Raw genomic sequence first — 26817 nt, forward strand, 5'->3', positions numbered from 1 at the left:
TTATATGAAGGACATTTTATTTTATCAGGACTACATTTTTTTCATTTAATTGGCACTAATATTGCTAACACACTTTTTAATGTTCATAAAAATCCTATTTAGTTGCAGAAATGGATTCTATATAATATCTGAGGAAAATATTGCACAAATAAAAAGCATTTGTAGTATTCAAAATGTTAATAAACAAAAGTATAAACAACTGTAAATGGTCATAATAATACAATATTGGGTGGTCATGAAACATTGAAAAAAATAAAGTCAATTGCACTTGGCTTAATTTATAAAGGAATAACATTTCATCTACTAATCCTTCAGGACATTTTATTTTTTAAATGCATAAGGATCAGCAAGCAACATAAAACAATCAACATCAGATACTCTTTCAAAAAGCACCTTATTTCAGTTGCACAATAAAGCTGTGAAATACCTAAAATAATAAGACTTTATAAAATTCACACATTGAAGATGATAAGGTAGAGTAGTGGATTTTTTAAGTTGAATTCTCATTATAACACCTTCTGGTGTGCCAACTATTTTTTATAGCACAAAAGAATACTATTTTTCAATTTTCTTAGAAATTCAGTGTCAAAGCTACCAAAGTAGTGTGAAAATAAAATATCAGAATAACATAATAAAATATTTGAGTAGATTTTCCAGGATTTCTAATAAAAGTTCTAATACATATAAACTTGTTTTCAAATATATAAAAAAGATACAAAGATAAGTTTTTAATACTTAAGCAAAAAAAATCTTGATTTCATATCATAAACATGAAATAGCATGGTACATCTTAAAAAACTTTTAACAAGAGTAGAATCTTCATAAATAAAAGAAAGATTCCTCTAACTCCCTCCTCCCACTCAATTAAAAAATATTATTCATCTGCACATTTCTGTTTTTCAGGTATATTGTTATCATTAACCTCTGTGTGTGAGGTTACTCTCAGCATCTATTGTTTCCAGTGTAACAGCAGTCAATGTAGCTTTAAATAAAAAGAAGACTATTACAGTGATTCTTATACAACCTGTACTGGTCACCTCCAGTGTAACATAAATCCGCTTCTAAGTAACAGGATAACCTAGATTTCAAGTGTCTGAGTGACTGCCAGCGCCCTGCTCTTTTCTGCCTCCTGAAGCTGAGTGAACAAGCAGTGATGTGGAGCCTTTCAGGCTGCTTGGTTCCGAAGAACTGGGGACCTGCAAGTTGTTGCTCTGCACCAGGCCGGTTTCAGTAACATCACTTTTTGGAGTCACCCTAGGTAAAAGAACAAAAGTTGACAGACATACAAACCAAGCACGAATGTGATGCCAGATGTCCTTAAAACTGCTATCCACTTTTCATGAGTTTTACTTCCAACCAGTGTCTACTTTTACCATAGGATAATTAACTAAAACTCCTTATGTCTGCTCTAACATCTCAAAATACAAATACTTTATTTTCAAATAATTTTTGCTAACTTTGGAGACTGTCGAGCACCACCCATTCATAGGCTGAGCATGGGGTAATAGAATAAAAGGATTTCTGCCCTCGAGTTAGCAAACATTTTATTGATTTCCCACCATGGATCAGATACTATGTAAGCAGTTGGGAATACAAAGATAAGTAAGACCTCAGCTCTGCCTTTAAGGAGTTTACAAATCTAGTGGAGGATAAAAGCATGTATCTAATTATAATCCAGGTATGCAAAAGCTGTTAAAGGAACACAGAGAAGGTATATTTGGCCTACTTTGGAAGGATGAGGTAAGACAACCTACAGACCTTCAAGTCATTCTGGCTAGTTTCATATTTAAATTCATTAAAGATAATATCAATATCCTTTTATGCTCAGAAAATAAAAACAATCATCTTTGTCTAAACTGACAAGCATAATGCAGTACTAATTTTTTTTAAAGATTTTATTTATTTTTTAAATGTTTGAGAGAAACATCAATTGGCTGCCTCTGGGCCAGGCATGTCCCCTGACCAGGAGCTGAACCGGTGCCCTTATGGTTCACAAGCCAGCACTCAACACACTGAGCCGTACCAGCCAGGGTGGTAATATGGTACTAATTAAAACTGAGCCTGAAGATGACAACAGAGTAGGTGGAAGTTACACTCACCTCTTCCCAAGACCAAACTGGAATTACAACTAAAATATAGATCAACCTTAATAAAACTTAACCTATATGTCTGATGAATCTTAAACATTTACCTAAATTACCATAGAAATGAACATTACTGTTCTACTTGAACAACATACATGAAGTCTATTCTCAATGCTAAGAATTTAACTACAAAGTAGTATATTTATAGGCTGAACTTCAACTTCTTAAACCCAAGCTTCCTTGGATTGGTGTATAAACATGTCATCTCACAGAATGTCTTCTTTTCCAACATGTTACGCTTTAATAAAAAGTGTATAATGCAGTATTCAGAACAGTCATGATTTAAGAAAATAAAGTCAAAGCTCACCTTCCTTCACTCCGAGCACTGTCACTCTTATCATTCACAGTGACTGCCCGGCCTTTCCTGTTGGCCTGTTCCCCACAAAGGATGGAGCTCGGTACTGCTGGGGAGGCAGGTTCCCTGCCATCCTGCTCTCTTGATTTGGGAGTGCTCACTCCATCTTCTCTCACTTCCCTCACTGATGTGTCTGCAGAGGTTTGAATTTCTGTCAAAGTTTCTTGTCCCAAGCAGTCATGGTTAGTGATTGCCACTGCAGAAGTTCCATGATTTGGTGAAGTTCCTGTGCTGGTTCCCATGGATTTGGAAATGACCTTCAGCTTATGTGAACTTGGTTTGTAGTGCTTCTTTTTGTGTTTAACTTTAGAATTGTGCTTTAAGAAAAACTCACATGACTCCTGTAGTACTCTTCGACTTTCACTAATTGGACTGTAAGAAAATCCAAGGAGAGGATTAACTTACACTAAATGTTAAGTGTTATGTTATAAGTCATAAAGCATATCACATAGCTATGCTAAAAGTCCTTATTCAATAGTTAAAAATTATATAAGATATATATTAGTTACAAAATCTGGGATCATACACACTGAGATGTAAGTACGTTGTCATAAATGAAATCTTTACAACTCTTTGTTGCTTTTGTCAGCATAAGTAGCAGACTGGTAAGGAATTAAACAGGCACAATCAAAGAATGAAGGTGAGGAAACGCAAACCAGCCTAAAGTAGAGGACTAACTGAATGTGCATCATATATAAGTATATCAAATAAAAAAGTAAACCAGAAGAGAGGGCACACAGAATATGATTAGTGGTCTTTGCTTAAATTCAATTATTTTCTTTCTAACATTAAAGGAAGCAGGTTATTCTTAAGTTAGTGTGGGTATATAAATATGGGATAGACATATTATAGTAGCGCAAAAAATGTGAAGTCCAGTTAAATGCAATTCTTCAGATTTCAAAAACTTATTTGTGAAAAAGCCTGCAGTTCTGAAACTTTCACCACAAAAATGTTCATTAATCAAACCAATGGGGAACAGTTTAAAAAACTCTATGGTACACTGGCGAAAGTACATATAATGTATGTAAATAATTAAATTGAGCTATTTACTCATAAATGTAAATCTACTATATTGTTACAGAATATTCCTTAAGTTTGAATTTTTACCATCTTTGGCAAGGTAAATAAGTTAAAATTTTAACTCAATACCGTGTGTAATAAAATTTAAAGGTAAATAATGATCATAATACATCACATCTGAATCATACTTTATAGATTTCCTTACATGGATTTGACCTCATTTAATATTATATCACTGATGAAAAGGATAAAATTATTTAAAGTGCTACACCCAAAATAATGACTCCAATGAAAGCAGTAATAATATTGGATATATTATAAACCATGGAAAGAAAAATGCACATTTTACAAATCTTTCATTCATATTTAAATAGAATAGTGTGTGTCAAACACTATTATAATGAATGTCAAAGTAAAGGATCTCTCTCCATGAAGATTTCCAAACTTGAAACAACAACTGATATAATAATCCAGTACAGTGATGATTTTTAAATAGTCCCTTGGTATTTGAGCTACTTATTTTTAAAACAATGTGAGATGATTCAATAGGTTCTTACTCTCTCTTGCGATTTCGTTTAAAAAACCCAGCCCATTCTGTGCATGTCTTTTTGCTTCCAACCCAGAAGACAGCAGAGATGCCAACGATTAACGTCATCAGATATTTTATCATAAATAAAGCCAATTCTGGTCGAGCTTTTGTTTTTGCCTGTAAAAAACAGTAAATAACAATAATTTTAGTGATATAGTCTAAATGGAGAGAAATCTATATAGTCAGTGTCAAATGTGAACAAAAAGTATAAATTTTCAGTCTGTTTCATTATAAAATATCTAATACAACATATTACACTATGAACAGTGCCTTAAGTATAACACATTATTTACCTAAGTTCTGAACAAATAATCTCATATGTGTGTCATAATTTATAGTTAGGAAGGGGAAAATACTTAAATATATTTAGGAAGGATATCCTTCCTAATCTTGGCTACATTTTCTTCTCTTTTTTCCTTAGAAGTATAATTGCCAAATATTTGCTTCTAAATATTCATCTTTTCCCTCACTTTACCACAAAAAACATATTTAAACTCATTATAACAACACATTATTTTAGAATCTTTACATATTGTTGATATGTACGTTAGAAAAACTTGATAAAAATAAATATCATTAAAGTAAAAATGTGGAAATTCCACAAAAAATTAATTCATGCTTTCCTCAAGTATCAACTTTCAAATATTATTTTTACATGTTACACAAGTGTCAAAACACTACATTTGGTATTATATCTTGCCTTTTTTCACACTATTTCTTGGAGACCATTCTATATTGGTAGAAATAAAGCTCTTCATTTATTTTTAAAGGCTGTCCTATTGTGTGGGTGAAGCATAATTTATTAATGGATATTTAAGTTATTTTCAACCTATTGCCATTGCAAATGTTACAGTAACTATCTTTGTATGTGTGCAATCACTCACATTTGTGGGCAGATTTGTCAATAAAGTCCCATGAGGGTAAGATCAAGAGTATGTGCATATTAAATGATAGATACTGCCAAACTGCTTTCCACAGAAGGTTGAACTAATTAAATAACAAAGAATGTGTATTTTGCCGGTTTCACTCATGCAGTGGCTATAACACTTTCAGATGTTTGCCATGTCATAAGTAGACATATAATTTTATTCTGATTTTAATTTGCATTTCTCTTTTAATATTTTACACATTTAAGAGGGTCCCTTTTCTGTGAACCTTCTTCATATCCTTTTTTCACTTTTACATCAGATTGTGGGTTTTTTCTTATTGATCTACAGGAACTATTTATAAGTTAAAGAACTATATCCTCCAAATATGATGTGATATACAAAAAAATTTTTCCCACCTGGTTTTCTGACTTTGGTTATGATGGGGCTTTTTGCCATGCAAAAATTTTTTTTTTACTTAGTCAAATTTAGCATCTTTTTTTTTAATAGTTCCTGAATTTATAAAGTCCTACTTCACTTTAAGTTTAGAATTTTCTCATGTTATCTTCTAATACTGTGTAGTAGTATATAACAATGATATTTTCCTACTTTGCCAGAAATACTGAAAATAGAAAACATTTAATATATCAGAACCACCCTAAGACATAGCTTCCTTATACAGTAAATACAGCCTATTGATAATGGACTGTAGACAGTAAGGCAAGTAAAACTATTATTCCCACCCATCAGTATATAAAACAGGCCCCACTATGTTAAAATATGAACCTTTCTAGAGTATAAATTATTATGTAAAATAATTCAGCTTACACATTGCTTGATTTGATACACTATGATGACAGGACTCACAATCAATATAATTTAATATCATGTATAAATATTTTTAAATGTATAAAATCTATTTAAAAATTTTTCTGTTAGAAACCTCAACTAAAATGCTTTAAAATTCTATTTTCAGAAATTTATTTTCTTAAAAACACCACCTTTATACTAATCATAAACATCAAGAACATATGAAATACATTTCGTTTCAATTGTACTTTTTCAGTTAATAAATCACAGCATAGTTTAGGCAAAAATCAAGTTCTGTTTTTATAAGCAAATATTCTGTTAAAAAAAAAAAACCCTGTAAGATAATATGATCAAATTAAATATACCCAAATAAAGTGTTCCCCTATTAACTGAAGAATTTAAAACAACTCCCAATTCAGAAGTTACAATACTTCTCTTTTTCTCCCTATGCCAAGACCTGTTTTTCTGATTCTTTTCTTCATTACTACTAATCTGCCTTTGCAACCCCATGTAATTTTTAAAAGAATAGCTAAAGAAGGCACTTTACTATTGTAACAAACTGAAAAACCTTACGACACTTATCCCAGTTTCAGCTGATACATAGGGAACCAATCCTAAGTCTACTGGATTTCTCACCTGAAATCTTAATTTATGTTCATAACTAATTCAAGTATATTTCCACAGAACATTTTCTACATTAGAATTAAATCATGAAACAATACAAATGATAGCTTTTTACCTGATAAGGACATGGGATATGGTACTGATGACAATGGTCAGAGACCCAAGTTATCTCCCAGGTAATCCTGTTCACTTGCTCATAGACGTAACATCCAAGAAGTGTCACTAATGGCACAAGATACAGGCCACTGAAGACTCCAATTCGAATCATAAATTTCTTTAGTTTCTCTTGGTTACGGCCATCATGTTGTATAACTTGTCGAACATGATTTAAGGAAATAATGCCAGCTAAAAGAAGAGACAGCCCAACAAACACACAAAGGCACAGTGGCAAGAGTACAAAGTAGCGAGAAGCAGTCAGGTCATAAAGACCGACAAAGCAAACTCCACTAATGTTATCTCCCTCAACTTTGTTCATAGCAAGAAGCATAACAGTCAGAAAACCTGGTGTTCCCCACGCAACAGCATGAAACCACACTGCTTTCTGTTCAATGGCTTCACAGCTCCATTTTCTCCCTGCAGCTAAGAACCACGTAATGGTAAGAATCACCCACCACACAGTGCCGGCCATGGTGAAAAAATACAAAAACATAAACAAAACGGTGCAAGCCTTATTTTGAGAGCCTAGAACAACTGTATCACCAACTTCTAGCTTCTCATCGGCCTTATTGCAGGCTGTGCTATTGCCTAGCAAGAATCCAATAAAATACATAAGAGATACAATGCTGTAACAGACAGAGTAATATATTATTGGTCTTTCTGGGTATCTGAATCTTTTAACATCAATTAAAAATGTAAGGAATGTGAACAGAGTTGCACAAAGACAAAATATTGAAACTATTCCAATGAAACTTTTTGCAAACTCTAGCTCATCACTTTTAAAATACATGTTGGGGCATGGAGGTGCGCATTGGTCAATTCCCAGAAACTTGTAGCCTTGTCCCCCAGAGGTCTTAAGATGCCTTGGACACCAAATTCCAATGTCTCTTCGAACTTGTTCTGTTTTCTTCTGAGGACCGAGAAACTCTGTGTGTAGATCAAGAGTTACAGGAAAAGTCTCATCACAATACTGTAATCTGTAAAGATTATAAAAATTAAATATATAAGGTCAATATTTTTACTGAGTCACTTTTTTAATGCTATGCTTTCCAACTATAAACTATTTCCCTATGTATTCACAACTGATGAGAAGCAACACAAACCTATCTACAAAGATTACAGGTTAGAGTTCAGTAGAAAGTTTTGAAGTTGACTAAAAATTTATGGTTGTTAATGAGGTCCTAACACACTAACATACAAGGTCTGTCCAGAAAAGTCCAGCCATTGTTATTATAATAAGAATGGTTTGCATGACATTGATGTAACCTGGTAGCCAAGGGGAGTGGACTAGAATGCACATGCATGAACAATGGCAACTTCACTGCAATAGTCAGTGGGGTGGTAGATACTGTTGAGTGAGCATGTGTACTGTGTGGCTGTTACATTTAAATGACTGAGCGAGTAGAGTAATGAATATGCATCCATGTTGCATTATGCTTGAACATTCCTCTGCAGAAACCATTCGGATTCAGAAGGCCACAGCTATGGGCAACTGGTGACTGGCAGTTTCACCACAACAATGCACCCACACATGCATCACATCTGGTGCAGAGTTGTTTGGCAAAACATCGAATCACCAAGGTGACTCGGCCCTCCTACAGCCCAGATTTGGCGCCCTGCAACTTCTGGCTTTTCCAAAAACTAAAATCACCTTTGAAAGAGTAGAGATTTCAGATATTCAGTGAGATTCAGGAAAATATGACAGGGCAGCTGATGGCAATTGCGAGAACTGTGTGAGGCCCCAAAGTGCCTACTTTGAAGGGGACTGAGGTGTCATTGTCTTATGTACAGTGTTTCTTGTATCTTGTTTCTTCTTCAATAAATGTCTCTATTTTTCATAGTACATGGCTGGATACCTTCTGGAAAGACCTTGTATATATTAAACACAAGGCAAGTGAACATAAAAATTCCCTTACTTGGAAATCAATCAGTTAATAATTTTAAAATAATGTTTGCTCTTAAGATTAAATATTTAAGAAAATTGTATCCTGCTTGGTACTCTTCAGAAAAAGAAGTACTGGCTTGTCTGTTTATAAGCATATGAAATATGTCTTAAAAATTAATTCTTATTATCTAATGTCCACAAGCAAAATAAATAAAACACATAATTAAAGTGATGACTGAAATAAAATCATTTCCTGGATTAGTAGGGTAAAGTACAAGTGATCTATAAGTTATTAAAGAAGGGCCAGAAGATCCCCAAGAAGTGGCTGAGGGCCAGCCTGACTCACATCACCATTCGATTTGGTTTGGCTGTTTGCCTCCCTGTTTACAGGTATACCTGAGTGATACACAGGAGTATTTGTTTTGTGCAGAACTTTATCACTGAGTTGAATTTCTGTGTTCCAGTATTATTTTGAAGGATCTATATGGTTTAAAAATTAGTGGGGGTTTTAAATAGAAAGCATTTAAAATGTACTTAGTTAAGAACAGAAAATAATAAAATGGATGCCCATAAAAAGAACACTCAGCATCCACCAGCTTTTCAAAACTTAATATTACATCAGTTTTGCTTTATATCTTTTAAAATAAAGCAATATAACATTACAGATGAAGTTGGGGCCTGTTTCTGGTTCTGTCCTCCTTTCTCTCCCCAGAAGTATTCATTACCACAAGTTCTGTTTTTATTCTCCTCATGCATTTTTTTAGTGTTTTTACTACATTATTTTCTAACTATAATGTTATATAGTTGTTTCACAGGTTTTGAACTTTATATAAATGACATCATGCTCTATATATCATACTCTAATTTCCTTTTTTTACTTAACACTATTATTTTTAGGTTTATCCATATTGACAGATGTAGGTCACCTGCATTCAGTTTATCAGTTGCATGGTAATATTCTACCTAGCATGTAAGCACATCACAGTTTACTCATCATGTTTACGACAGACTTTCAGACTTTTCCCATTTAAAAAAATTAGGAATAATGCTACAATTAATATTTTTGTACATGATTCCTTGTTGGTGTAAAAGTCTCTATGTAAGAAGATTTCCTATGATGTAGCGTATGAGCATCTTCAACTCTGCTACATATAGTTGATCCTTGAACAATACAGGTTTGAACTGCATGGGTCCACTTATATACAGATTTTTTCAATAAATAGCTTAAGTGTATTTTCTCTTCCTTACGATTTTCTTCATAACATCTTTTCTCTAGCTTGCTTTAATATAAGAATACAGTATATAATACATTAACATACAAAATATCAGTTAACTGATTGTTTATGTTATCAGTAAGGCTTCTGGTCAATGGTAGACTATTAGTAGTTAAGTTTTGGGAAAGTTAAAAGTTATGTGTGAATTTTTGACTGCTTGGAAGGTTGGTACCCTTAACCCCTGCATTGTTCAAGGGTCACCAGTATTACTCAATTATTTGTGGAAATGATTATGAATCTACTAGAAATGTATGAGTTCTACAAAGATTTTACAGTTTACAGACAAAGAAACAAGGTAGCCAGCTTCCTTCCCAAATTTATTATATGAGTTCTCATTATATCAATAGATTATTTCAAACTACAAGCTACCAATGTCCAAAGAAAAGGAGACAAGAGTAATTAATCAAGACTAATGTGCAAAAAGGTCAGTGAATTGGTGATAAGGTTCATTTCTTCCCAGATAAGGTCAAAGGAACCATTATATTTTCTCAAAGAACTATGCACCTCTCCTTTGCTACCTCTAGCACAGTTGTAGATTTGCATTTCTTTGTATAATTATTTTAATACCCTCCATTCCTTCCACACCTTGTAAGTCCCCTGAGAATAAGAACCAAGTCTATTATGCTCACCACTGTGTCTGCAACACTTATCACCACAGTGCCTGGTGTATATTAAGGTATAATAAACATGTGTTCAATCAAAAAATGAAAGCCTGTCACTAACATTCTGGAAAGCTAACACCAACATTAAAGTATCATTATCAATACTAGTTTTCAGTTGAAAACATCATTTACCTGTCACACTTAAGTTCCTCAGGCCACTGGATCCCAAAAGTATCAATTAATTTTTTGCAATCGGCATATACTTTCTCACAAAATTTACGACAAGGTGGAACCACATGAATTTGCTCTGTGCAGGTTGGTACAAAAGCTTTGCAGAGGAATGTTTCAACATTTGGTGAACATTCCAGATTTGCAAGAGGAAGAAAGTGCTGTTAAGAAAAACAGCAAGATAAGGTTAGAAAACATTATAATAACAAATGGAGAAGTTAATTCATTTACTGTTTAAAGTAAATACATTTTCACTTACACTCCAAGAGAATCTTTAACTATCACTCTCAATACAATCAAATTTTGAGATCATTCTGTTTAGTTTGTTAGACTTAGGAGCCTTCAGACACATGCAATAGTATTTTATTCAATTAATAATTCTTCAAGAAGACATGCTAAGTCAAAGGAAATCAAAAGCATGAGTTGATTGCTAGGTGAAATAAATATATGCTGAAATACCCAATAACCAGTACCGTAACACTATTCTCCTGAGTACTCTGGAGAATAAAGCAAGTTGGGAGACAGAGGGAGCAGTGTGAAAAAGATGCGAGGATCACGGGAACATAGTGCATTCAGGGCAAGAAGTTCAGTGTGACTAGAATATAAGGTCAAAGAGGTGGAATCAAGGAGAGACTAGAGAGAGAGAGAGGTGAGACTGGAGTACGCTGGGCCTGATCATGGAGAATACAAATGACATGTTAGGTTGCTTGGATTTTAAAATAAAGAAAGGGGATATTACTGGAGAGTTTTAAGCGGGAAGTGACTCTACAGTCTGACAGCTGAGTGTGAATCCTAGGTCCACACTTACTGACTGTGTATGTCTGACAAGTTACTTAACTTCTCTGATTTAGTTTCTTCATCCGTAAAATGGCAACAATCACAGTAACTGTCTTATGAGATTGCCGTGAATACTACGTTAATAAGTGTAAGCATTCAACAAATGTTAGTTCTTGTGATGCTTATACACTAGAGCATAGGGATGGGTCCTGGATAAACACGGTATACTGACCACATGGCTTATTTCCCTTGTTTCCTCACCAAAGCGAAAATAAAGAAAAAAAGGTACTAACCCATTAATAAGTGAGCAGGAAAGACTACATTAGGGTATCTGAGTTTTCCAAAGAACAAAAACATCTAAAGAGACAGTCCCCAAAGTTTGAGTGACAGAAAGCTATTAGAGGAGTGAGAGGTGACTTTAACGGACATGGAGTGGATTAGAGAGTAGAAATGGTGGGATTCGTATGAGAATAAACTGATTTGCCTTAAAGAATCTGAGAGTCTCAGTTCTTCCAAGCACCAAGTAGCATACGAGGCTAAAACTGAAGGGATGTTGACAAATCAATTCCTCTCTCTGTTATCTCCCCCACCCCCATCCCAGGAAGCCAAATGCCCACCAACTTCTACCAGGGTTGTTTCCAGGAGAAATGGAGCTACAGACATTCTTGCACTTGAGCTATACCTGACCCAAATCTGGACCAAGATACAGCAGAGAGAAAAGAGTGTGATCTGAGTAGCTGTCTGTCTGGGGAAATGGGAAGCCTCATCCTATTCCTGCCCTGTTCCCAAAAGGCTGGTAGACAGGCATATACCACCAACCCCAATTTTTGAAAAAACTTAACAGTCTTGGAGGAAAACACCTCCACATATTGATAATGAAAAAGCTTGATTTAACCTTACTATGAAGCCCACCAGTAACAGGCCCCTTTATTGCACATGAAGCGTCTCAATGTACACAGATAGAAATGGGCAGCCAAGCATCAACAGGCATTTGAAGAAAGCCCTGTGAGAGACAGAGACCAAAACAAGCAAACAGATAGAAGGAAAGTGGGAGGAAACAGATTATGCAGGGGAAAGAAGAAAATAAAACAAAATAAATCACAAAATAAACAAAAATGTTAATATCTTAAAAGAGAAACTATTATATTCATTAAAAAAGAGTGCTACGGAAAATTAAAATAATAAGATGGCTGAAATAAAGAACGCTATAGAAGGATTAGAAGACAAAACTGAGGGAAGAGATGGACAGTTAAGAGAGAAAACCCTCCCAATCAGAGGATCAATCTAGGTGTGCAACATCTGACTAAATGGGCTTCAGAAAGAAGTAACAGGGAAAACGGAAGTGGGGGGTGATAATCAAATAAAGAATAAGAACATTGCTCTGAATTGAAAGATACTAGACCTCAAACTGAAAAGGCCAGCATCACACTTTAAAAAGATCTCTCTCTCCTTCTCCTCTCTTTTCAAACCCCCAATTCCATGCTCCATCTTAGTTAATGATTTTGTTTCTAGTTCAGAGAAAACAGAAACAACTGCGTAATTTCCTCATCCTCTAACTAAACGTACTAACATACCTGCTACTTAATCCACGTTCTCTGCAATGGATGAACAGTTGAACTCCTAATCAACCAAGTCCTCCACTTGTAAACTGCATGCTGCCTCCTTGATGAGCCAAGGACTTTGTTTCTGCAATTGTCTCCCATTCTGGCAATAATTTCCCCCATCTATGCTACAGTGATTCCTCCATCAGAAAAACTTGCTCTATTACCTCCCACCATTTAAAAAAACCACAAAACAATACCTTTCCTTGACTGTACATCCCAATCCCCATCCAGCCGTTGTTCCATCTTCCTATTCCCCTTTATAAAAAACTTCTCAGAACAGTTGTGGATGCTCTCTTTCTCCAATTCTACCCTTCCCCTTCCCTATTGAGCCCACTCTCCAATCAGGTTTTATCCCCCACACTCCACTGAAAATGGCTTTCAGAGTCAAAATCACCTCCTCACTGTCAAAACCAATAGTCAATTTTGAGTCATCATTCTACTCAAATCAACATTTGACACAGTGGACTGCCCTCCTTCTGAGCTATGAATACTTTTTTAACTTGGCTTCTAGAATACCAGTTCCCCTGGATTTCTACCTATCTCTCTGGCTGTTCCTTTTCTTCCCTTTTTTTTTTTTTTTTTAATTGATTTGAGAGAGAGAGATCAATTTGCTGCTCTACCACTGATGCATTCATTGGTCAATTCTTCTATGTGCCCTGATCAGGGGTGGAACCTGCAACCTTGGCATAGCAGGGACAATGCTCTAACCAACTGAGTTACCCAGCCAGGCTGGTTTTCCTTTTCTGATTCTCTTCTATTCCTAATTCTAAATAATGAAGTGCCCCAGAGCTCAATCCTCAGACCTCCTCTCACTTCTCAGGGGAAGCTCATCCAGAACCATGGTATTAAATACCAACTATACATGAAAGATTCCCTAAATTTATCTCTGGCACCCAGCTCTCCTGTGAACACTACACCTGAATGACCATCCACTTCCTGGATAATTCCACTTGCTGTCACCGAGCATCTCAAACTCATGTCCAGAATACAACTCAACTGCACTGCATCCTACCCCCCAAATACTCCCTTAGTCTTCCCCACCTCAATAAGGTGGTACCACCCACCATTCACCAAGTTTCTCAAGCCAAGAATCTAAAGATTCATTCTTTTCTCTTTCTCTTACTCCATATCTAACCCATCAGCAAATCCTGTTCATTCTCCCTTCAAAATACATTTCAAGTCTATTTCCCTCTATTACAACCCAGTCTAAGGCACTACATCTTTTACCTAGATTACTGAAACCTTCTAACAGGTCTTACTGCTTCTTAGTCAATTTTCATACCAATCCATACTCCCACCAAAGTGATTCTTTAAAACCTAAGTTTTAAAAGACTTACATTGTTCAAAATACTCCAATATAATAAATTCCAAAGTCCTTACCAAGTCATAGCAATAAAAATTTTCAGAGAATCATGGTAAACAAATAATAAATGTTTCCAGGGAGAAAAAAAGATTACATGCAAAGGAATTAAATTCTGAATATTTGATAATATCAGATGCTAGAAGACATGAGGAAATAACTAATATTCTGAAGGAATACTGCTTTCAACCCAGAATGCTATACTCCACTAAACATTCAGGTGAGGGCAAAATAATGACCATTTTGGTCCTGTAAGGAGTAAATTTTAACTTTAAAGAATCACTTTTAAAAAATCAACTATAGGACATTGTATTTCTGAAACAAAGTGAAGAATTATACAAATCAAGCAGAAAGAAAAATGACATAGGATTCAGGAATTAGTGAATCCAACACTGGGGAATGGCAAGAGGAAGCCTCAGCATGACAGCTACGCATCTAGTTCAGAAAGCAGTCAGAGTATATTGACAGGAAGACAGACAGCTGAAGGAGAAAGGTCTCCATGACCACGGACGTGAAGAATTAGAATGCCAGGTTACATATTTTGAGCATTTGAGAAGATTGCTGCTAGGTGTTAACAAGTCTGTTGGAACATCTAAAAAAAATTAACAATAGCTACATAGAAAACAAAGCAAATGGGGGAAAATGCATTAGTACATTAACTATGGGGCATAAGGTATTAAAGAAATAAATGCAATCAAAGTATACTACTTGCCTCTGTGATACACAATATTTACTATTCCTAGTAATGTTAGCACTGACTATTGATTTAACCGAAAATTATATTAGGAGGTTGGGAGGAGAAGTAAAAGTGGTGGCGTAAGAGAAATCAATTACCAACTACCATAATATAAAAGAATAAACAGATACTACCTGAAGTTCTGAGTTGATGTACAAATGACAGAGGAAGCATATTAGTCATTAACATTGTTGATAGATCTGTGACTTTAAGTAAAATGATGTAAAATCAATTTTTATCATAGGCTAATTGATATAAACAAGAATTAGGTTACTACAACATCTCATCAATGTTATAATGAAATGATGTTGAACAAACTGTTATTCAAGAAATAAATATTTGGTGCTATATAGTCTGTGTATCAGAATAACACCTAAAGGAGTTCAAAGTGGCTTCTTTTGGGGAGAAGACTCCAATGAGAGTGGAGAAGGGTGGGTAGGGACCCCTGCTTTTCTGTTAAAAGCCTTTAATATTGAGGGTTTTTCAGCTTTATTCAGGTATAAATGGTATTTGATAAATTGAACCATTTATAAAGGGTACACTCTGATGACTTTTGAAGCATTATCACAACCAAGGTAATAAGTAAATCCTTCACCACCAAAAGTTTTTTCTTGCCCCTTTATAATCCCTCCCTTTTACCCCTCTCTCATGCCTCCCCACTCCCCGGGAACCTCCCACCTCTGGCAACCACTGACCTTGTTATCATTGTACAGTAGTTTTTCCTAGAATTTTACATAAATAGAACCATACAGTATATACTCTTTTTTTGTCTGGCTTCTTAGCATCATTATTTTAAGATTCACCCATGTTGTTCGATGTATCAATAGTTCCTTCTTTTTAGTTGCTGAGTAGTATTCCATTGTATGGTTCTACCATAATTTGCTTACCCATTCACAAGTTGATGGACAATTTGAAGTGTCCTTGGGACATTTGAGTGTGGATAGCCACTAGTAGGCAGTTAATAAATAGAGCTATGCAGCTGAAAGATTTAGGTTAAGGATTTGGAAGTCATCACTATAAAAAAGGTCACTGAAATAATTTAATTAAATTACCTAAAGAGAACATATAGAGAAGATGAAAATTCTGATTCAAGGAGAATGCATTGAACTTATATATTAACATCTTTCTTTCCCAAATGCCACTGAAATGAGAAAGTTTATAGATAAAAAAAATAAAATCTACAGCTATACACACACACACACACACACACACACATACAATACACACAAATAGGGAAACATCTTATTAGTTTGAAAGATTAAAAAGAAGGAATAAGGACTTCCATTTTTAGCGGTATGACCAACTATATATCTCCTGCCATAAAACATGCAGATTCTGAATAAACTTCAACAAATATACTTTAAAATGCATTGCTGAGCACTGTATACAACTAATAAAACAGTATAAAATCTATAAAGTGAAAAGCAACAAAACTACAAGGAGAAATGGACAATTCCATGATCAGAATAGGAAATTTCAATCAATACACATTTCTTAGTAAATGTAAGGTCAAGCAGACAAAAAGCAATAAGTAAATATGAGATGTGATTAACAAATCTGATTTAAAGGGCATTTACAGAACCCACATGCAACAATTAGAGGACAACAACTTTACAGGACACTGGACCAGTGAAGAGTTCACCCTCTCTTGATGGGGCAAAGTGACTGAGCAGACAGACCTGCCACGGTTGGCATACTATTGTTTCTCTCCCTTATTTGAACAATGCTGAGACCTGACCCTTTGCACCTAACAGGAGCTTGTTGGAGAGCAAACAGTAGAGTGTTTTCTCAATTTTCTCTACCCAGAGGGGGAGAATGCCTAGACTGTGTGAGTATACCCCTCTGGGACGGAGGTGGAGAAGGGGAGGCGTGGGAAACTGGTAGCATTTTCTTTGTTTACTGTCCCAAATAAGCCTAGTTCCTAAAATTTTTGATTGTCTGGTAACTAGATCCTATGGTAGAAAGAAATAAAACACACTGTATTTCATATTCTTCTAAATCAGAAGCCAGTTTGCAATAGCTATGATAAACTCATGGTCCACACTTAAGGGCAGGCAAAATAAAAGTAACACACGTAGTTTTGCTGTATTAAAATAATTTTCTTACAGGGCAAACATGGCAAATCATACCCTTTGTTTAATTCTTCCAGAGGGCCAACACTGGTTAATTCAACAATGTTGACATTCATGCAATCTGCAGAGGATAAATCAGATGTTGAAAACTAAATAACTTCAGAGGCCAGGCAGGTAAATTCCAGAAGGTATAGAACAATAGGGAGTAGCTGGGTAGCAGCTGCTACTCAGCTCCATCAGATGGTATGTGGGAATGTGGGCCCAGATATATAATTTTCAAAGAAAACAAAATCTGGATTTTTACATGAAATCTCCAAATTTTTTTATTCTGTCACTTTTATTTTTTCCAAATCATAACATTTTTATTTTATTTTTTCATCCCCTGAAAGCCCCCCAAAAGCTTGTAGCAGGAAAAAAATTTGTGGGTAATAAAACTTATTTCATTCAGTCTTCATCATAAGCAACTGGGTTTTTTGTTTGTTTTTTAAAGACAAGCTCACAAGGTACATTGTCAAATAGAAATCTTGTCACTTAATATAAACATTTAAAATACTGTACAGGACAAGCAAAATGTCTTCAGATCAGATCCATTAACTTTCAAGTCTGTTGCAAACTAATAGACATGAAGAATTGTATACTTGGAAGGGACCTGAGGGGACTTTAAAGTCTATTATTTTAAAAGGGAGTGTGTGTGTGTGTGTGTATGTGTGTTTTGCGAAGGGACATGTTCTTTAAATAAGAGGTTACAAAGAGCCTGATATACTGAATAAATAAAAGCACAGCTGCTCTGGCTGAAGAGGAAGCCCTCCCTCTGAGATACCTCTCCCGGCTCCCCCGCAACTTCAAAGCACCTCCTGAGATCAGTTTGTAACCAATGACCTGGCCCAAATCCTCAAATTATAGTGAGAAAAGGAAACTCAATTTCTTACTGAAATCCCCAAATCTAGTCTGAATTAAAACTTAAGCATCCAGATCTAATGCTACTTTTATCAATACTATAGCTCCTAATAATAAATCAGACCTTTGATTTATTCAACACTTAGCATAAGTTAGGTGCTGTGGTTTTTCATATATCAATTCTTTGTACAACGGTCCTATGAGATAGCTGTTCTTATCCTCACCTTGTAGATGAGGAAACTGAGAGCTTAACAGGTGAAGCAACTTTTATAGTCACATGTGTAGTAAGTGGTAATCAGGATATGAATCCAGAGTATGTCCTCTTCAACCCTGACATTATGCTGTCACCCAACTCTCCCTGAAAATTACCCTTTCCTAAAACACAAGACAGTCACAAATGTCAACAAGGATTGAGGGAAAAAATATATCAAAAGAGGCTTGGAAATCTTATACATAAAACAAAACTCTTCAGTTTGGAAAAACAAGTGCTCATAATAGGACACATAATCATAGACTATAAAACCATGAGTCATGTTTAGAACATTCCAGATGTTGCATATACCTCCAGAAGCAAATAATTCTGGAACAAATGATTTTAGAACAAATAGCACTTTAAATAATGGGTAGTCAGCCTATTATTGAACTCATCCCAACTGGTTAAAAACATAAACCAAATGAGCATATTTCCCTAATCTTCTGAAGTAAAAACCTAGATTGGAGTCTTTTATGCTGTTCCACAAAATGTCCTGAGTATTATTCTCAGAAACCAAACTTTGAGATGAAAAGGCTTACTGACTTGGCTTATTGTGATATTTATTATGTCCTTGATCTTACACTCAGAATTGCTGACTGGTACAGCAATTATATAAAGAATGGGTTATAAATGACTTCAGTAAGAGGAATTCTAGAACTGGTTTTCTAGCCTACCTGGGACAGGAAGCAGTAGATAGTCTGTCAGTTCTTCAGCTCTGCCTCAATTTCACTGTCAGAGGCTCTAATCATATCACTGTTTGACAGGACATTATACTGATCCATTATATTCAGGACATAAAGTGGATGAGGCCTATTAGATTAACCCTACATAAATAAAAGGGACCTTCCGACTTGGTTTTGCTAATACTTGCTGGGACCAACTGGATACAACTATGGAACACCGAGAGTTATCAACCCAAGCTACCTCTCATGAATGGGGTGTTATCTAACCCACCTACTTATGATATCAGGTGTACTCAAATAGCATTCCATTTTCAAGTGGCCTGAGCAGAATTAAAGGCCTGGGAAAGAAGTGTGAGCACATTACTCATAGTATCAGAATGCCTACTTATGCCATACTACCACCTTTTCCTTAAAGCGCACCAACTAGTCCCCATGCTATAATGACACAATAATGGAAGGAACTCATAATATTGGCCTGGCATTTGTAGCAATGTAAGATCCTGTAGAAAAAGTCTAGGTTAGAATTCTAATAAATAGGAATCAAAAGAAGAAAGATATTTTGATGTTTTAAAAATCTATAAAGCTAACCCTAAGCAGAGGGGTTCTGCAGCAGTGTCTTGGTTATGCCTTGCCTCCCTTAGGGCTAAAGGCACAAGAGAGATAAACATTTGCTGCTTTTCTGAAGCGTGAATCAGAACCCCACCAGTACAGGGAAACAAGCCACTTTACTGGTGAAGAAGGCCAAGTGACTGCAAAGCATCCAATTCTCAGCATTTATGCTTTCTACTCATGGTGGCATATACAGTAACTTTCAAAAAATATTAAAAGTTTTAGTTCTTACTTTAAAATGGCACCAAAAAGAAAGGTAACTTCTAGTGATGGTAATGAAAATAGAGAGAAAGTGACTGGAAAAAAAAGTGATGGGCCTTAGCTAGACAACAGACCCATTAAAGATCTAAAGTGGTCCTTAAAGATTTACACCTCATGGAAAAGATACTGCTGAAGTGGTTACAAGGGTCTTGCTATTCCCTTTGAGAATATTAATGGGCTACTGTATGACAAAGTGGTAAAAATTTTGTCACTTATTTTCATAAATGTGACCAATCTCAGGCAAGTCATCTTCTTTAACAAATGCAAAGTGGAGCCTGGAATATAAGAGAAAAACAAAAAGCAAAAGATTGCAATATTTCCATGGTGGAAAAGTTTCTATTTTTAAAATATTTCTTAGCAGAGAGCATTACAAATTTTTAATTATTTATCCAAAAGAGCTTTTCTTTGGAAATTAGACAAATAAACACAGTAAACAGTTGGCACTGTTAAAAAATAATCTGTCTACTGACGTGTCAATTTTTTAAATTTAGAACTTGTAACTTGAAAAATTGTAATTCTGGGGAAGCTACACATTCAGCTACAAAGTCAATAAACATTAATGAATGAATGCATGAAAAATATACAAACTACAGTAATAAGGCTTCATTATCTACATGCTACCTCCTCAAGAAGAAATAATCACAACACAACAGTCACCCAATGGTCTTAAAGAACCACGGCCCTTTGTGGCCAGGTTTCTCCTGAGAGTATAATTAATAATATCCTACACCCAGAATATCAGGGAGTGCTTAAATGCAGAGCCTCCCAGGAGAATTACTGCTCTGTTCACACCCAGGTCTAACCCTGATTCTGTAGACTAAGAAGTATTCAATGTACTTTCCCTTCTACTCCCAACACAACATGCAAAAGAAAGGATGCTTGTGGTTTCTACCTTTAAAATACAATAGCCACTACACATAAAACTGACTTGGAACACTTTTCAATATCTATTTTTTAAAAAGATTTTACTTATTTATTTTTAGAGAAGGGAAGGGGAGGGAGAAAGAGAAACACTGATTGGCTGCCTTTCACACGCCCCCCAGCTGGGGAACCCAGGCACAAGCCCTGACTGGGAATTGAACCAGCGACCTTTCAGTTTGCAGGTCGATGCCCAACCCACTGAGCCAGAACAGTCAGGGCTCAATATCTATTTCATTTTAAGTGACTCAATAGCTTACTTTCAGAAAGCCTTCCCTGAAAATTAAGAGGTCAGTCACCCTAAACATTTTCTTGCCTGTGTATGGGGTACAAGAGTAGAGAAGGAGGAAAGGAAGGGGTCCATTAGACTCTTCTACGAGCAGAAAAGTGAAAATGTTTAAAAACTATTGTCCAATAGAAATAGATTTATTTAAGTTTGTTTACACAGTTTTTCTCCGTCCCTTTATTTTTAATTGAATAGACATTTTAGTAGTGCATATTAACAGGTGGAAAGGAAAGGGGTTGGGGTTTTTTCCCTTTGGCTCACTTCCCTTTAGACTTTTCAAAAGTAGAATGACCACATGCTGTTCCAAACATAATACATGACTTTGCTTTTGCCTAGACCTCAATGAAGGCAATTCAAAAAGAAAAATAAATATTTCTTTTTCCATTTTCCCTAGGCCAGCCTCAGCTCTTTTTGGATGAAATCAGTCTCTCAGGGGACATCAACCTAACAATTTGAGAAACAATGCTCTAGATATGAAACAAAAAGGAACACAATGGAAAACCAGTAGCCATTTGTTTTTCCACCTGGGAAAATTAGACTGTACAACATCCTTTTTAAAAGGCCAAGTTGCTATTCAGAATTGTAAATGGACTCTCTTGTAATACAAATTAATTTAGCTTCAGTTAATCAAATAAGGAAATGAACCTAAGTCCTTGATTTCAAGCAATCTCTGAAACAAAACTAAAAAACCAGGATATCCCCAGTCTTTTGGTTTGTGATAAATTTGACTTAAAAAAATTTTTGTGTAAAGTAAATAACATAACTCAGGTAACATTAATAATGTTTATTATTAATCCACAATAATGTTTATTTAAACAGGTTATACATGTATAACACTTAAGAACACTTTCAAGTACTTTAAACCAGGGTTCAGCAAACCACAGCCTATGGGCCAAAAAAAAAAACTCAAAACCAAAACCCCCCCAAAACAGCCTACTGCCTATTTTGGTAAATAAAATTTTGCTGAAACACATCTACACTCATTTGTTCATGTCTTGTCTGTGGCTGCTTTTTGCTGCAACTGCAGAGTCGAAGAGCTGTGACAGAGACTGCACGGTTTGCAGGCGGTCTCAAATATTAACATTCATAAGAAACACTTGGACAGCTTGTTAAAATACAGTTCCTCATGCTCTGTCTTCATAGATCATGATTCACTAGGTTGGGATGGGGTCCATGGGCTTGCATTTCTAACAAATTCACAAGCTGCTGGTCTAATGAACTACACTTTGAGATTCACTATTCTAAAGTATCTCATATAATCACAGATCTGCAATGACCATAAATGCTGTAAGGTCTATAAAACAGGATAGCCATCATACAAAATGGAAACTGAGGCATAAAAGAGTGAGATAGATCTCTTGAATTATATGAAATTCCTGGAAGCTAAGAAAGCGCTACATCAGATATTTCTTCAGCCCCTCATCCTAACATTGATTCCTAGTGAACACTGGAAATTCAACAGGGACCAGGAGAAATCAAAGGCAGTTGGAATGGAGATTTAAAATCCAATCTACTCTTTAAAGAAGATATAAAACACTTAAAAAAAAAGTAAAAGTCAAGGTATATGCAGTTAATAATTTAGTAGTTGTCTGGACTATAAGTTTAAGTATTAAAAAACAATGTTTGAAAAAAAATCTGGCACAGATAGTTTATAATATAATGGTCCAATCAAAGGATGGATTCCTTCGCTCCACATAAATAAATGCAAATGGTTAAAAATGAAATTCTTTAAATAAATTCTAACACACGTGTGGCAAGCTAATATGGAAAAGAACATAGAGGATGTCAACTGATATATTTTATTAGAACTAGGCTCAGGCAGAAAGTGGATGATATGTAAACCACCTAAATATATTAGAATGTGTTTTACTTAGACACTGCAGAAGATATATGTGTAAGGTAAAGATTTGGGGGAAAATTCTCTTTGCTGATTCATTAGGACAGGAAACACCACTTTTTTCTTTATTCAGCCTTTATTGAGCATCTACCATGCTCAGAGGCTCTGTACTTGGCATTAGAGATGGAAATGAAAAAACACCATCTCTACTCTTAATAAGTTTTCAATCTAGTGAGAGAGCCATGTAAATAATTGCAACACAGTACGATAAGAATAAGAACAGTCGTATATACCGGGTTGAACAAAAATAGGTTTACAGTTGTGAGTATGCAAAACAGAGTTTATTCTTGTATTATTATTTATTATTATATGATTTGTCATATGAACAACTGTAAACCTATTTTTGCCCAACCCTGTATTGAGCTGATTAAATAAGTTTAGGAGAAAGGTAAAAGCAGGCTTCACTAGGCAGAGATAATAGCTTTAAATGAGACCTGAAGAAACTGAGCAAATGAAGGACAGGTAGAGCGCCCAGGAGACAGTAGATGCCATACTATATGCAAAGGTACAAAAATGAGTGAGAATAAATAGGTCAGTTTGGCTGAAGCAGAGTGTGTACAAAGAAAGGGAGGCTGAACAGGAAGGCAGGTCCAACATGAAATGTCACATGGGTGCCACACTAGAGTCAGGTCTTTATTTTTTCAGTTTTAGGAAAATAGTGAAGAATTTAATCCCAAAGTGGACTGGGTGGATTTCCATTTTGATAAAATCACTTTGGTACCACAGAGAGGAGCCACTGAAGGCTAACAACTTTATCTTTGATCTAAAAGTTCAAACTCAGGTTGATATTTTGCCTTCCCATTTCCCTTCCTTATTCATAGACTTAAGTTAATGCTGTATGGCTTTCTTCTTTTACATCCTTAAACCTACTGAAGTATGATTTATATATTAAAACTTAATAGTAAAGGCTATGAGGAAGCTTAGTGTACAAGGAAGGTTATATCATGAAGATATCCTTAAGTAAAGGAGGTAAGAACAAAAAAGTCTTCTTGATAATGTACAGACACAAAATTACCTGGAAAAGAAGCTAGGTGAATAAAAATAAATAACTTTTTACACAGAAACAATTGGTTTTAAAAAGACATGTTTAGAACGAAAACTAGTTCTTATCATCCTACAATTACAGGCGTTTATTAGCAGGATGCATCTCTCCCCTACGAAGTCTAAATGATCTATATTTATAAGGTTGATGTTAGCATTCAAATTTAATTTACACAGAAAGAGAACCAGATTTAAAAAAATTTTAAGAACACTATAAAACATATCATCAAAGAAACGATGAATAAATGATATAATTATTCCTTGAAGGTATTACCACTACATATTTTATTTAGACCATATTAAACCATCAAAATAGTTCTGATTAATCAATAAAAGTCTCACTGCATCATTTGTTCAGTGTTCAAAATCACATCTTGCACTGATTTGAAAGACCACTGAAAGAGTACAATAATATAATTAGTAATAGCCTTTTAAAGTACACCAACTTAGTATTTAAAAGCCCTCCTATTTTAGACATGAGTCTACAATGAGGTAGTCCAACAACTATTCAACTAAACAACAATGGAAGACTTCTGAAGCTGCAAAATCAAGTCTAGTTAGTTTTTTAAGTAGTGTCTATATTAAAATTATAGGGGTTTCATCTCTTAGCAACAATCTGAGGGCGGGGGGAGCTTTTACCATCCTTGGTCAGTTTTTCTGGAGAAAAAATACAAGAACATTTGTCTTCTTTCCTTCATGAAACTTATCAACCTAACAGATCTTTACAGGAGGGCGGGTTCCCGTCTCTATAGGTAACTCTTTCTTCCCACACTGCCCTAGCAATCTGCCTATCTCTAAACCAGGGGCAGGTAACAGGCACCCAAGGCAATCTTTAGGGTTACTCTGCTCCCACCCCATGTGGTTTCTTTTTAAAAGTATCCTACAAAGAATATTTAAGTGTCTAAAAAAAGGTCACTTTTTAGCAAAACCCTATCTACAGCACCAAAATCTTTCAATAATTGATTTGCTTCAGAAAACTGTGCAAAGTGAACATTACAACTACTTATGAAATGTTCAATGAATCAGGAAAAATTCAGAATTCACATTATTAGAACTACCATAATTGATTCAGGAAAGCAAAAACGTTGCCAGGTGCAAGATACTTCAAAATCATTCATAACTCTATATAAAACAAACCGTATATTAAGCAAGTCCACTAAACAGGGCCACAGATGTATATAAAACATAAATTCGTAGTGAGATTTAATTTTCAAAAGGGTTTATTCCAAATATGACTTATACACAACTGAAAGAACCCCTGTCTTTTTAAAAAGTCACATTTATAGTTTATTCAAGAACTGAGCATAAAATATTTTTCAATGAAGGTATAAAGAACTACTCACCTCCATTTCTATAGCAGCAGCACTCTGGTCATAATGACCCATCAGATTAGGGAAAAATGTCATGTTGTAGGTCATTTTCATACATCTGGGCACATTAATTGGTTCACAGGTGAAAAGGCTGTGCCCTCTTATGAGGGGTAGAAAAACACATGTCCACACCAATGTAAACATTTCCATTTTCTTCAAATTCCTGTTTTTACCACATGGCTTGGATTAATCGCTCTTTTCATTCTCAGATTTCCTCCCAAAGATAAAATGTTCAAATTTCTCGCTTCACTATTTCACCATTTTGAAAGAAGCTCTCTTCCTGAAAATGAGTTCCGGGTCAATTACTGTAAAAACAACCAAGCGGGATTATCAGCAACATTTGTCATAAACGCAGACGTCCAAGTGCAGAGCTAAGACTTTCACTGTAGGTAACTAATACTGTACTAGAAAAACGATGGAAAATTCCATCCTATCGAGATCCTCTTCCACCTTGCCTTGGCCCAGACGACATCATTTGCAGAGGAAATCTTATCACTAGGGAATCAATGATAGAAGGTTTGTGCTGCTCAGAACACAGGGTAAAGGGGGGTGGGGGTGGGGCATTGGATACGTGAGATGGAGAAAAAAGTAATGCGGGGCGTCAGGAACAAGTTAAAAAGGATTAATAGAATAATAAAATCTAAGGAACTCTGCTGGACACGTTATTACGTAGTGGAAAACTGGGTCCAGGGAAATTCTTGAGACCTAATGAGTTCTTAAATCAATTCTTTAAAGACTCTAAAGAGGTAGTTTTTGTGGCAGTGTTCTAAGGATCTAATACTTCGCTGTCTTTTTAAAAGAGAGGTTCCCAGGATTCGCACCTGCGGAGGAGCGAAACTAGTTTTCAGGAGCTGGAGGGAGCAGTGGTCCCGCCGAAAGGGGACATCCCAGTAGGGCGACGGAGTGCCTGCGAGAGCGAGGCTGTGGGCCCGGACGCACGAACGGCCCCCACCCCACCCCCAAACACACACCCGAGCCCAGGCTTCCAGAGCCGCGCGCGCTGACTCGCCCGGCGCCTGGGCACCTGCCCCAGGCCTGCAGCCGGGCGGCAACGTCCCTGGCCGCGCGGGGACCCGGCATTGCCTTTCAGGAGCCGGCCCCAACTTCCGCAGAAACTTCGCGCGGTGCCGCCCGTCTGGCCGCCGTCTTCCCCGCACCTGCTGCCCAGCGGTCGCCCCTGTTCCGCCCCGCGCAGCTCGAGCCCCCCACCCCCACCCCGGCCCCCGATCGCCCCGGGACTCGCCGGGCCGCGGCCGCCCGCCCAGTCGGTACCCGAGGAGCCTCACCTCGGCCGACGGTCGAAGGCAGCTCTCCCTCCCCGTCTCCGTCCCCGTCCAGCCCACCATTCACCCGCGACCTGAGCCCGCTCCGGGCACGTCCGGGACGCCAGCCGCCCCGGGGAGCCGCACGGGGAGCGAGAGCTGAGCGATCCCGCGAGACTGCGCCGCCAGGTCGGCGGGCAGGTCCGGGCTCGTGGCGGCCGCCCCGGTGGTGGCGGCG

The 26817-nt window shown here is 36.3% G+C and overlaps 1 protein-coding gene across 2 annotated transcripts; it reads right to left on the minus strand.

Annotated features, from left to right (window-relative positions):
* On the minus strand, positions 1-26817 carry FZD6 (frizzled class receptor 6). 2 transcript variants are annotated; one of them, XM_090283475.1, is made up of 7 exons: positions 26604-26817; positions 25291-25597; positions 10518-10714; positions 6524-7541; positions 4077-4225; positions 2452-2871; positions 1-1254 (listed from the first exon to the last, which is right to left on the minus strand). In XM_090283475.1, the coding sequence occupies exons 2-7, from the start codon at positions 25465-25467 to the stop codon at positions 1086-1088; spliced, it is 2130 nt and encodes a 709-aa protein (XP_090139601.1). In that variant the 5' UTR covers positions 25468-25597; positions 26604-26817; the 3' UTR covers positions 1-1085. The 2 variants fall into 2 exon arrangements, with proteins under 2 accessions (XP_090139601.1, XP_090139600.1); XM_090283474.1 differs by having other exon boundaries at positions 25291-25622.

This window comes from Furipterus horrens, unplaced genomic scaffold (assembly GCF_987537825.1).
Source record: "Furipterus horrens unplaced genomic scaffold, mFurHor1.1.pri manual_scaffold_7, whole genome shotgun sequence".
NCBI lineage: Eukaryota > Metazoa > Chordata > Mammalia > Chiroptera > Furipteridae > Furipterus > Furipterus horrens.

What these genes read in the sequence shown, in the direction of transcription:
- FZD6 (XM_090283475.1), bottom strand. Translation starts at nt 25,467, where the DNA reads ATGGAAATGTTTACATTGGTGTGGACATGTGTTTTTCTACCCCTCATA. An exon ending in GAGGAACTTAAGTGTGACAG is followed by an intron (nt 7,542 to 10,517) that starts GTAAATGATGTT and finishes TAATCTTTACAG; the next exon opens with ATTACAGTATTGTGATGAGA. An exon ending in ATATCCCATGTCCTTATCAG is followed by an intron (nt 4,226 to 6,523) that starts GTAAAAAGCTAT and finishes TGTTTTTTACAG; the next exon opens with GCAAAAACAAAAGCTCGACC.